Source organism: Schistocerca piceifrons, chromosome 1 (assembly GCF_021461385.2).
Source record: "Schistocerca piceifrons isolate TAMUIC-IGC-003096 chromosome 1, iqSchPice1.1, whole genome shotgun sequence".
NCBI lineage: Eukaryota > Metazoa > Arthropoda > Insecta > Orthoptera > Acrididae > Schistocerca > Schistocerca piceifrons.
In genome coordinates this window covers 921,842,335-921,856,101 of record NC_060138.1, presented here as the reverse complement: position 1 = coordinate 921,856,101, position 13,767 = coordinate 921,842,335, and the positions used below count along the sequence as shown (strand labels likewise).

Sequence of the window (13,767 nt, the reverse complement as noted above, 5' to 3'; positions counted from 1 at the left end):
GTTTCAGTATTATTGCCTGACTGTTGACCCAGGCAAGTTGTAAGCACGTTTTCCGCAGTTGTCGTGGTTGCTGAAACATTATTCATAGTAAGTAATTGTAGGTACTCTTGAAGACAGTTTTTAATAGGCCTACTTACTGTGGGGTAGAAGGGATACGGTAGTTTTCTTGTTATATTTGGTTGTTATTACAGTAGCCTACATTCAACATTACTTGATTTTTGTAATCTTTTTCGTTTGTTATCTACGAGAGGTATTCAGTATTTATATGATAGAAAGTCCTAAGCAGTTGTTTACTTGTGACATGCAAAAAGTTTGAAGACGTGACAAGAAGTGCTAAAACGTCTCACACTTTTTGCATGTCACAAGTAAACAACTGCTTACGACTTTCATTCATCTGACGTAATACAGGTACGTTAAATCTTTAGCGTTATGCACTTCCGCTACAAAGCAAATGGTATACACTATATTTTTTTTATTTACGTTACTTTCATTGCAATATGTCTAGTAAACAAACTTTAAAGGAGGTAAATGCAAGTAACGAATAATTTTTACAGCCACTGTATCAAATTTTCCTGTGCTGTACGTAGTAGGCTACTATGAGTATATTATAGCTGTAAAGAAAGGCATTTAACGAATGATTTCGCCATATTATCTTGTGCTTTTAGTTCGGTGAGTGTGTACTCCACTACTGGCCATTCAAAAGTCCCGCCTGCAGTTTGGCAGAAAAATGGCCGCTGTATCGTCCGGTTGGCCACTCTCTACCTATACAGGCTCTCTAACCCTCCGTCGCTAAGGCTCCCATCTGCCGTCTGAGAGTGGTTATTGCACTTTGACTCGAACATAGCAGGTGGTCACCTTAGTGTGACTAGACCGCAGTGAAGTGTCTTTGGATGTGGCGGCTCTGTGCACTCATCATTAAAATTCTTAGTCAATTGTTAGGTATAAGGCGTACCTAGTCTTTATGCCACAAAGTAGCCAACTTGTATTGTACAGAGTATGTGGAGTGTCGATAAGATCTTCTCATAGAGATGAATAAAAAATATGTGCGTTAATTTTACGCAATATCAGTGGCTCTTACATCATTGGATTCTCGCTGGATAGAGAGCCACTAACGGCTGAAGTTACCCAACGGTTTTTCTACAAAGCTTGCGTACAGAGCTCCACCTCCTCCCATAAAAGTCCACCTTGGATAGGAAACGTCAAAATTCCACCCCAAGCAACCGCCTCCTTCGCACTAAGTCCCGCTTTTAGCCCTATTGTGCAGTCGAATCACTGTGTTTCTCCTTCCGCTCCACATGCATCCTGACCAGCATGATAATAACTAATGTTGTCGGTGTACCTGTCGCCTCGTGCTCCCAAGCGTTTTCTGTTAGATCTCGCTAAAAGTACCTCACGTGAAAAGCAAGGTGGAAGGATTTTGTACGCAAATTCTAGCATCTGCTGCATGTTTATCTAGAACAGATTACCAGCAGTTTCTCCATAACACACAGAAATGCTTGTTAGACTCGACTTCCTCTAATTCTAGCACGAAGGAACCTCACTACATTTCAGTGAATATGAGGGAAAACAGTTAAATATTGAGGCAATGGATAGATCTGAAACTTTGTGGCAGATTACAACTGTATGCCGGACTAAGACTCACACCTAGAACCTTGGCATTTCACGAGCAAGTGCTCTACCGACTCAGCATTTCTTCTTATTTTTTTATCATTTTTATTTTAAATTGAGCTATCTTTCATCCCTTCTGCACGGCCTTACGTTCGTCATGGTACCTATCGTCAGCGGCAATCGGAAATAAAATGAAAATTGTTCTCTAGATTTCCATTTTTCTCCTTGAGTGATAAAACTTACAACTGAGGAATTTCTCTTGGCATCAGCATACAGGGTAGTTGTAATTAAGCTATCACTTCTTCAGAGGGCATCGTGAAAAACGAGTGGTCGTAGAACAATGAAATTTAGTGGAAGCATTTGTAAGGACTTGCGGAAGAGGAATAACGAATACACCACTGAAAAAAACACATGTTAATTTCCACATGAGAGGATAACATTAGTTAGTTGCGTACCATGTTTACGTGCCAGCTTACAAACGATGCTCGGTGTGACGACCATCTGCATCCACGACAGCCTGTTTTCACACTAGAGATACCATTTCATAATTTTTCGCACGGATCTTTCCAACAGTGGTCCATGGAATGTTCAGCTGTCGTGGCACAGCTCGTGCCTTACTAGAAGATTGCACATTGCACCCAGCAGTAACTTCATCAACAATCTGTGGCGCAATTGGCCGTCTGCAGCACCCAAGAACAATTCTCAAGTAGCCAGTTAATTTGAACTTCCAAATCATGTTTTTCAACTCCGATGTGGAAACAGGACTTCTCCGTATTCCTCCAATGCGTCGATACTCGCGAAGTGCAGCTCGTTAAAAATATGTAAGTGTACCATTCACGAAAACGTGACGTTTTTAATAACGGCTTGGCAGTGAATGATAGTTGTTGGACGTCCTCCTGAGGACGTTTTTAATAACGTCATGTTTTCGTGAACGGGTTTTTAACGGGTCTTGAGGAGAGAAAATGGATTACCGGAATAAAAAGTGACTCACACCGACGGAATTATCGTAATGTGACGGAAATTGATAAATGTGCTGTACATGTATAGACAGTCAAATTATTATAATTTCTGAAAAATTAAATTTATTCAAGTGAGAAAACTTCGCAAATTGAGCAATTCAGTAACGTGTTGGTCCACACCTTTCCTTTACGCAAGCATTTACTCGGCTTGGCAATCATTGATAGAGTTGTTGGACGTCCTCCAGAGGAATATCGTGAAAAATGCTACCCAATTGGCGGGTAATATCATCAAAATCCCGAGCTCGTTGGAGGGCCCTGCCCATAATTCTCCAAACGTTTTAACTTCGGTAGACATTCGGCGACGTTGCTGGCCAAGGTAGGATTTGGCAAGCACGAAGACAAGCAGTAGAAATTCTCTTCGGGTGAGGGCGGGCATTATCTTGTTGAAATGTAAGCCCAGGATGGCTTGCAATGAAGGGTGTCAAACGGTTCGTAAAATATCATCGACGTATCGCTGTGGTGTAAGGTGGCCCCGTATTACAACCAAAGGTGTCCTGCTATAAAAAGAAATGGCACCCCAGACCACTGGTACTGTCTCCTGGTTGCCAAGCCGTACGGCTGGCGACAGTCAGGTTGGTATCCTACCACTGTCCAGGACATCTCCAGACACATTTTTGGTCTCGAATTTCATGGACTGGAGTTGAATTGCCATCACTGGTAAGTCCTTATGCGAACTAAGCCGCGATGACAAACGAAGATGTGTCTGGAGACCCCTTGTTCGTCATCTACCTCACCTTTACAGCATAGAAGTACGTCGACGATATTCTGCACCCCATTCTGTCGCCCTTCATGGCAAGCCAACGTAGGCTTACATTTCAATAAATTAATACCCGGCCACACACGGAATTTGTGGTAAGATCTTATTGGACCAAACTGCTAAGGTCATCGATCCCTAAGTTTCCACACTACTTAATCTAACTTACACTAACTTACGCTAAAGGCAACACACACACACTCATGCCCGATGGAGGACTCGAATCTCCGACGGGGGGAACCACGCGGACCGTTACAAGGCGCTTGAGACCGCACGGCTACCCCGCGTGGTACTTGCCAAATCCTACCTTGGCCAGCAAGGTCGCTGAACTCTTTCCAGCTAAAAACGTTTGGAGCGTTATGGGAGGAGACCTCCAAATAGCTCGGGATTTTGACGATCTATTGCTCCAACTGGACCAAATCTGGCACAACATCCCTCAGGAGGATGTCCAACAAACCTAGCAATCAGTTCCAATCCGGATAACTGCTTGCATAAGGGCCAGCATTAGACCGCCGCGTTATTGACTTTCTAAATTTGTGAAGAATGTTCTCTCGAACAGTCATCCAACTTTTTTGAAATTATAACCATTCGTTTGTCTGTACGTGTACATCACCTCTACTGATTTCCGTCCGATTCCGTTAATTCCTTCCTTGTGTTCCCTTTTTCTGCCTTCGAGTTCTGTGTAAGATCAAAGTTATGAAAATGGCAATCACGATGGTTGATGATCCACAGGTAGCCAAACAACATTTTGCTTGGTACATTTTCTTTAACAAAAATTTATTTCGGGTGGCCAAAATAAATTGAGCACCCAGTACACTATCTGATCAAAAGTAGCCGGACACCTACTGGTGGACATTAATATGAGCTGTGTCCGCCATTCACCTTTATGATGGCTTGAAATCTGCTAGGGACACTTTCAGTAAGGCGTCTGAATGTCTGTGAAGGAATGGCAGTACATTCTTCCTCAGGAGTCAGATTTATTATTTTTTTTGTACTAGGATATTTTTTCGCTGGAGTTATCGTTATTCGAGTTATAAAAATATACGTCTGAAGGTCATTTTTGTACGTTTTTCTTGAATAACTCTAAAATTACAACCTATATCGAAAACGCATCCCACTACAAAATTTAACTGCATTCAATTTTTTACAAACAGGTCCTGTTCATTTTTTTAACGTAGAACTACTAGTTTGCACATAGTGAGCGAGAAAGTATTGAAATCTTTTCCATGGTATTTGAGGGTGCTGCCGGTTGCATAAAACTCATGGGTAGGGGCAGCTGAATCACCTTATATTATATTATATTATATTATATTATATTATATTGCATTACATTATTTATTCCTGGAACTTAATTAAAAAACTAGTACTACAAAAAATGCTAATACTACAACTACTTCAACGACCACGAAACTATAATAGAAGCCTTAACCAACTACCCAATTATTAATACTACTGTTAGCTCCACAAAATCTGTTCAAGTTTTGTTAATTTATTTTGGTGCATTTAAAATGCAGATGGTTGTTTCTGCTATTGGATCCGCCATCATACTACCCCAGTCAACAGCCATTATCTTCTGGATTCCTTCAGAGTAGGCTAGCACATCAGCAGCGTATCTACTATAACAAACAGTTCTACGATTCAATGTTACGTCGCAGACTCCACACTCCCGTTATCACTTGCACCAATGCAATGCAAACCACTTGACTCTGTGGCCGCCAACCTCAGTTGGCTTCTCTCCATCTTCAGAGACTGTTGTCTAGCGGGAATGATAGCATGCTGGCTTGTAGCTGAATGCCTTGTGAAGTCTTCCTCGTCCTTCCTGGGCACTGCAGCTGTAGTATTGTGCAAAATGCACAAGGCTGACTCACTTCTCAATGCATTCCGCAGTCCCACAGTACGTACTCTTTAGTGCCCGCATGCTGCATGCGCAACTGTCTTCCATTTGTCTTTAGATTTTGTGTAGATCTGTAGCTTAAGGGCCGTGAGTGGTCAGCTAATATGTCAGTTCACTCGACGGGTTAAGAAATCTCTCTCATTTTTATTCTCTCCCTGATGCAAGGAAGAAATTTGTATGCTCTCCTGCCTGCGCCTGAGGTGTTCCATTCATTATGCGCAGTCCCAATATGCGATCGTTTGTTAACGTTTTCGTATTGGGCTCTGTTTCACCTATCCTTGGGTACTTCCACTTGATTACCTTTCATTGACCAATAAAGGGCTCCCTTTTTCATGATTTCCATGCCCAATGGGCATATTCCCGGTATTACTAACATTGCATCATTCGGCGTAGTGCAGCAGGCGCACGTTAATCTTAGTAGCTCTGCTCGTTGAACTCATCTCACTAATGAGGTTGGCTCCACAAGCTGCTGTCTATGAGCTCTGTTTTCAAGGGAAAACGAAGTTGGCTATTTGCAATGGATACAGTTTTGTTCATCAAGTTTGTACCTTTCGCCCAGATATGTCGTTACTGCGCTGCTTCTAATCGTTACATCATCTAATTTCATGTTAGGCTTACTTGCTATGTTCCCTTTCAGCAGGAGATACATAGTTTTGTGAGATATTAGTGACAGTTTGACACTTCAGAACCATTCCTCAAGTCCAGGAAGCCCTGCATGTCACTTGTCTTCTATAAATCTTCTGATGTCATTACTTACAACGAACAGCACTTCATCCGCAAATGCTACCAGTTCGCTTACGTTAGCAGTGTGGTGTAATTTCTATAATATGGGCTGTAATGCTACATGCCAAAACTCTGTATTACACACAAATCACTGTGGATATACTTTTGTTATTTTCTTCGTTATTTTCGTTCCTGGGCATTCCATAAAAGCATCGCTCCCGCAGTAATAGTCTCTCAGGCAGTCGTGCAACGCCTCTGGACACTCCAACTCCCTAAAGTGCCAAAGAAAGACGGCCACCATAGGTTACTGAAAGCACCAGGAGAATCAGTAATCTCCCCTACAGTGTACGTATAATGAGCTACATCGCCTTATTAATTGCATCTTCACTTGACTTGCTCTTCTAAGCCCTTATGAGGACTCATCCCGTGTAACAATCTATGATATTGTAATCGCTTGCATAATAGTTTTTTCAAATATTTGGCTGAGAATGCTAAACAGACAATTTGGTCTGTTGAAGTTGGGTACCATCAGATCCTTCTCTCACCCTTTATCAATTATTGCCATTTCAGCATTATTCCACTGTGCAAGGACACTTCGTTTCAGGAGAAATTTGTTGTACAGTTCACGCAAATAAATATCTAATTATTATTTTTAACAATATCCGAGGAAACAGAAATAGGCGACGATGTTGCAGCTGTACTAAAGTTACAAAATTTATTCGCAATTTTTACCGTGTTGGGTCTCGATCCCGGATTTACCGTTTGATGCGAATGGTCGCCTTAAGCACTTTGGCTGTCCGAGCACGCTTCCAGCACCGACGCAAACTTCAATACGTCACACCGTCTACGACTCCATCGTTCGCAAGTTTACTGGCATTCCTGCCACAGGGCCTCAAGCAAGCAAATATTTTCAACGTTAATGCTACGATCGACGTATTGCCTGTCTAGGATTGTAATAGTTGTTTTTAACATTGTCTGAAGAAGTTTGTCACGATCTTGCAGCTGCACTAAATTTATGAAATTTATTCGAAATTGCGGCATCTCATTCAGTAGTTTGTGCAGTTTTCCGCTTATGTTGGAAGATTGTTCACTTTGAGATGATTCTGTCTATGAAACCACGTACAGGAAAAGTCTTATACTCTCCTTTCGATTACATATTCCTTACCAGATATCTTAATGCTGTAGTAAGCGTCATCGGCTCTTCCAGCCATGGGAGCTGCATAACGTTCTCTGTGCTTTCATAAATTTGTTGCAGAGGATCTGTTTCGGTCTGTGATTTGTTGCCTACTTCCATGGTGTAGGTGTTTGTTTCCTGTAGGAAGTGACTCACAGTTTCTGTTTCTGTTGCAGATACATCCTTCATTGTCAAATCTTCTTTCACTTCTGTAGGCAGGGCAGTATTTTCCTCAGTTTGTGTGCTGTCGCTTGCTATATATAACTGCCGAGTTTGTCTGCAAATCCTGCACTCCTTCGGTCTGTGTCCCTTGTTGTTTTCTATGGCACTAAATGCTCACACTTTGCCAAAAATTCCTCGCTCTTTCGGCGCCCTCCTCCTCCTCATTGGTGATTTATGTTGTTGACATAGACGTCACTTGATGGTGTCATTATAGTCGATGTTGTTTTCTAGTGTTATGAGACACATGTCAATAATCCGTTCTTAGAATCTATCTTGTTAGGAGGGTTTGATGCGTGTGACATTCATCTCTGTTCTCACTACATTCTTTACCCCTATATTTACCTGGCGTACACATTGTCGCTAGTTTGATTTTAGTGCAGTCTTTTCTGATATGACATTCTTTTCCGCAGTGTCCACAAATTACTACTTGTTTATAACAATGTTTTGCCAAATGACCAAGGTCTTGACATTGAGCGCACCATTGAAACCGAACGGAATCCAAGATCGAGTTTTCGAGAGTACTGTCTAATATCAGGACTCACTTCGCTAACTTGAAGGAACACTCCTCCTCTCATTGTCACTGTCCTGAATTGTACTGTAAAGCCACTTTCGAGCTTCTCTTGGCCAGTTCATCTTTATGGTTCATTACCCTTTCCGTGTTACTTTGTGTAGCGTTTTCCGGGATGACTACATTACTGATCTCCTTGATCTTCTTTATACAAATTTTCCCTCTGGGGGGACTTAAAAAGAGAGTCGTATTGGACGCCGCGGTTTGGAGCGAAGTCGTGCTTCCTCATCGCAAAGTGTTCCAGTGGTTTCAGGTGGTGACCCTGGGTACGCCAGTCCATCTCAGGAATGTTATTATCTCACTTATGCTGTTATATGACAGAGAGCATTTGTCATGCTGATATAAGCAGTCATCGTCTCCGAACCTTCCCTCTACTGTACGCAGTACACAGTTCTACAAAATGTATTCATATCCTTCTGTATGTAGCGCTTCCTTAAGAGCAAAAGAGAACGACACACTAACCATTAGAAACAGCCCCATGCCTTAAAACCACAGCCTCCCTGTTCCATTGTTTACACTACCCATGCTGGCCGGTAACATTCCCCAGAGTTTGCCAAACCCAAAACCTACCATCCGATTGCCACAGGGTATAGTGCGACCTGTTACTCCAACTCAATCGTTTGCAATCAGTCATTGCCCAGTGGTGTCGCTCTTTACCCATCCTCAAGCGTCGTTTAAAAATTGGTTCAAATGGCTCTGAGCACTATGGGAATTAACTTCTGAGGTCATCAGTCCCCTTGAACTTAGAACTGCTTAAACCTATATAACCTAAGGACATCACACACGTCCATTCCCGAGGCAGGATTCGAACCTGCGACCGTAGCAGCAGCGCGGTTCCGGACTGAAGCGTCTAGAACCGCTCGGCCACCACAGCCGGCCCAAGCGTCGTTTACCACTGACAATAGAAGTGCTTGGCTGATGAGGAACTGCTCGATCACCTTTTTGACTCCCCACAGCAACAGTCGACTTGGGAAGCTTTAGAAGGGTTGAAATGTCCCTGACCGATTTGTTACTCAGGGACACCCAACGATTAGTCCACATTCGAAGTCACTGAGACCTCCTGCTCACCCATTGCGCTGTCACTGCTTCTCGACTGACGCCGCAATACTCTCTGGGTCCTTTCATACTGACGAGTTTGCTTCACGTGACTTCTAGTGGTCAACTCTACATTACGTACGAGTGTCCGGATACTTTTGATCGGACAGCGTATACTGAATACCTGGGATACCTCCATTGGCCCGACGTAGTGCAGCAGTTCGACGTGGCATGGATTCAACTTGTCGTTGGAAGTTCCTTCCAGAACTATTGAGTCACGCTGCCTCTATAGCCGTCCGTAATTGCGAAAATGTTGCCGTGCAAGATTTTGTGCACGAATGGATCTCTCAATTGTGTCTCATAAATATTCGATGGGATTCACCTCGTTCTGATCTGCTTGGCCAGATCATTAGCTCGAATTGTCCAGAATGTTTTTCAAATTGGCTCTGAGCACTATGGGACTTAACATCTGAGGTCATCAGTACCCTAGAACTTAGAACTACATAAACCTAACTAACCGAAGGACATCACACACATCCATGCCCGAGGCAGGATTCGAACCTGCGACCATAGCAGCAGCGCGGATCCTGACTGAAGCGCCTAGAACCGCTCGGCCACACCGGCCAGCTTAGAATGTTTTTCATATTGTTATCCATCCATAAATATTCCTTCGTTGTCCGGGAACATGAAGTCCATGAGTAGCTGTAAATGGTTTCCTGGCAGCCGAACATATCCAGAGGACCCAGTCCATTCCATGTAAACACAGCCCAGAGCATTATGGAGTCATCACCAGCTCGCACAGTGACTCGTTGACAACTTGAGCCCATGACTTCGTGGGGTTTCCTCCGCACCCGAACCCTACCATCAGCTCTTTCCAACTTAAATCGGAATTCGTCTGACCAGGCCACGGTTTTCCAGTCGTCTATAGTCCAATCAGTATGGTCACGAGTCCAGGAAAGGCGCTACATGCAATGTCGTACTGTTAGCAAAGCCACTCATTTCGGTCGCCTGCTGCCATAGCCCATTGAAGCAAAATTTCACCGCACTGTCCTAACGGATACGTTCGTCGTATGTTTCACATTGTTTCTGAGGTTATTTTATGCAGTGTTGCTTGTCTGTTAGCACTGACAACTCTTCATAAATCCGCTTCACTCAGTCGTTTAGTGAAGGCCAACGGCCTCTACGTTGTCTTTGGTAAGAGGTAGTGCCTGAAATTTGGTGTTCTCGGCACACTCTTGACACTGTGGATCTCGGAATATTGAATTCTTTAATGATTTCCAAAATGGAAAGTCCCATGCATCTAGCTCCAACTATCATTCTGAGTTCAAAGTTTGTTAATTTCGATGGTGCAGCCACCGTGTCGGAAACCTTTTCATATGAATGGCGTCAGTAAAAATGACAACTCCGCCAGTCAGCCTCCCTTTTATACCTTATGCACGCGATACTACCGCCATCTGTATATGTGTATAACGCTTTCCGAATATCTTTGTCGCCCCAGTATATGTGTGACAGTAGCCACGTTACAAGATGATGATAATAATTTTATGTAAGTACAATTCCTTCCATTTTATGATGTTAATTTCTGCCTGCAATAACTGTGCGCCCGTAATGATACGATTCTTCATTTTCCGTCCTATTTTCATTGCGCCTCCTGGCTCTTTGCAGTGTGCTGCCGACGCCGGAAGACGAGGGCCAGGTGACAGCGGCAGCGAGAGGCTCCTCTCTGGAGCAAATCTTTCCACGTGGAGCGCACATCCAGCAGCACGCAAGCGTCTGACCGCAGGTACAGGTGGTGAACCGAAGGCGGCCATCGACGGCTAGTGGTCCAGCCGGTAGCGCAACGGCATTCTCTGAACACTGGACCAACTTCAGCGGAGCAACCCGTGGCACTAGACTGGAGTTGTGTGACAATGAGTACGAGATAGGGCCTGTGTCATATTAGGCTGATTTGACTTACTTCTGTTGACAATGAATATTCGCGTATACGGGCGATAGCTCAACCACCAAACTGTTTCATGTTCTCTGTCCACGAAGCATTTAATGGATCGAAACGTAATTTTGTAATTTTAACATGATTAAGTTAATGTGTAGAATAAGAAATGACCTGTATTGCGGTTAGAAACTATGAAAGGAGAGAGCGTCACAACTACTGTGTCGTACTGCATGTAGATACGAACTGGCTGATTATACAAGAAAACTTTCTGCTGCCGATTACGGTTTACAACAAATAAAGCGTAGTCGTTTTGAGTGAGCGCGCGCCCGGGTGTATGTGTATGTGTGTGTGTGTGTGTGTGTGTGTGTGTGTGTGTGTGTATGTGGGGGGGGGGAGTTATGTGCACGCACACTTGTGTGTGTGTGTGTGTGTGTGTGTGTGTGTGCGTGCGTGCTCGCGCGCGGTAGAGAGAGAGAGAGAGAGAGAGAGAATTTGTGCGAAGTATGGTTGCTTTGTAAATCAGATGTCCTTGCTTGCATAGAAAATTTTCATGTACGGCTAATTGAGCGATCTCTCTTGTTAATTCACTATACATTAGTGTTTATTGACAAGAGTAAGTCGTTTTATTATGGGAGCCTTGATGGAGACATTTACGTCATTAATACACACAGTATTTATTGACAAGAGTGTGTCTTTTTTTTGTGGGGGCCTTGATGGAGATATTTACGTCATTAATACACACGAGTAAACAATAAGAATGGTTACGTTTAGACTGCTTCTGTAACATACGGTATGTGCTGTTGACTGGAAAGCAAAACGAAGGATCAATAATAGTGTTTTTGTTGCATTGTTACATAAAACGAGGCAACTGTAAATAAGTAATTAAGTACAGTATATAACAACATTTTAGGGCTTACGACGCTAAAGGCACCGTCAAGATTCCTAGTGGAGGTGATATATGACACAAAACTCCATGGTTCAAAACCTTTCAGGAAACAACGTGTTAAGGACCATCGAAAATTGAATTTTCTCGTTTTGAGAAGACATAGGGAGGGATCTGTTTTACTTGCTAAAACCTTTCCAAAGCCAAGTTCACATAAATATTTCTTTATTTAAAGAGAACTGGTTTCGACAGACTTTGCTGTCATTTTCAGAGCTTAAAAAGAAACCCATTTGTTATGAAACGTATTCACTGTAAGCTGGATCTCATGCCAAGTTGTCGTGTGGATAAAAACAGCGCATTATAAAAGGTCTGCCATTAGAAAATACTTAAAAATATAAAGCACCTTCGGCAAATGACCATGTCCAAATACGTCTGTGAGCGCTATATATATGGACATGGCCATTTGCACAAGGTGCTCTACATTTTTAAATATCTTAGTTATGACAACCCTTTTATAACGTACTGTTTTTATCCACATGACAATTTGGCGTGTGGTCCTAATTAAAATAAAAACGTTTCAATAAAAAAAGATTATTTAATACCTTAAGATGACAGCAAAGTCTGTCCAAATGGGTTGTTTTAAATAAAGAAATATTTATGCGATCTTGGGTTTAGAAAGTTTTTAATCATCAAAAGTATTAGTACATCATCTAAAGTATTAGTACATTGAATAATGGTTAATTATATACCAGAGGTAAAATTAATCTCATTCTTCCTTCACCTCTTGAATGTCCGCAGCTGCGGAATTTGCTTTTTTCATGTGCTCCTTTGAACCTATAATTTTTGAGAACATGCATGTTCTTCAGTTCAGTGAACAGTATCACCAACACAAAAACGACTGACTGTATTTCTATGGAATGAACACACAATGAAGGAAATGTTATCTGCAAATCTCATGAGTGAAACGTGACATACGTCTAAAACATTGCATCCTCCTGTAAAGTGACGCCATATGTGAAAGAGAGTATAAGTTCTTAAGCACAATTTATCTTGAATATAATTTGTGTTATGAAACTTAACGTACAAATATTGAAGGTTATTCCAAAAGATACGTTAAAACTTACAATAGAAAAACCTCATTACACAGTAAATGTATTACAATAAAATGCGGAATTAGGTTTTGCATGTGTTGTACATAACTACAAATGAGTATAACTGCAGCATTATGTGGAAATCATATATATATATATATATATATATATATATATATATATATATATATATATATATATCTCCCTCCCTCTCTCCCCCCTCCCTCCCTCTCCATCTGTCTCTCTCCCTCTCTCTCGCTTTCTCTCTACACTCCTGGAAATGGAAAAAAGAACACATTGACACCGGTGTGTCAGACCCACCATACTTGCTCCGGACACTGCGAGAGGGCTGTACAAGCAATGATCACACGCACGGCACAGCGGACACACCAGGAACCGCGGTGTTGGCCGTCGAATGGCGCTAGCTGCGCAGCATTTGTGCACCGCCGCCGTCAGTGTCAGCCAGTTTGCCGTGGCATACGGAGCTCCATCGCAGTCTTTAACACTGGTAGCATGCCGCGACAGCGTGGACGTGAACCGTATGTGCAGTTGACGGACTTTGAGAGAGGGCGTATAGTGGGCATGCGGGAGGCCAGGTGGACGTACCGCCGAATTGCTCAACACGTGGGGCGTGAGGTCTCCACAGTACATCGATGTTGTCGCCAGTGGTCGGCGGAAGGTGCACGTGCCCGTCGACCTGGGACCGGACCGCAGCGACGCACGGATGCACGCCAAGACCGTAGGATCCTACGCAGTGCCGTAGGGGACCGCACCGCCACTTCCCAGCAAAGTAGGGACACTGTTGCTCCTGGGGTATCGGCGAGGACCATTCGCAACCGTCTCCATGAAGCTGGGCTACGGTC

The 13,767-nt window shown here is 43.0% G+C and overlaps 1 protein-coding gene across 1 annotated transcript in view; it reads left to right on the top strand.

Annotated features, from left to right (window-relative positions):
* Positions 1–10,818, top strand: part of LOC124776536 (E3 ubiquitin-protein ligase MARCHF3-like) — an 88,335-nt gene extending 77,517 nt beyond the window's left edge. Inside the window, exon 3 of the mRNA XM_047251568.1 lies at positions 10,663–10,818. Within this exon, the coding sequence (XP_047107524.1) occupies positions 10,663–10,818 (156 nt within the window). The remainder of the gene's footprint in view (positions 1–10,662) is intronic.
* Positions 10,819–13,767: the final 2,949 nt, after the last annotated feature.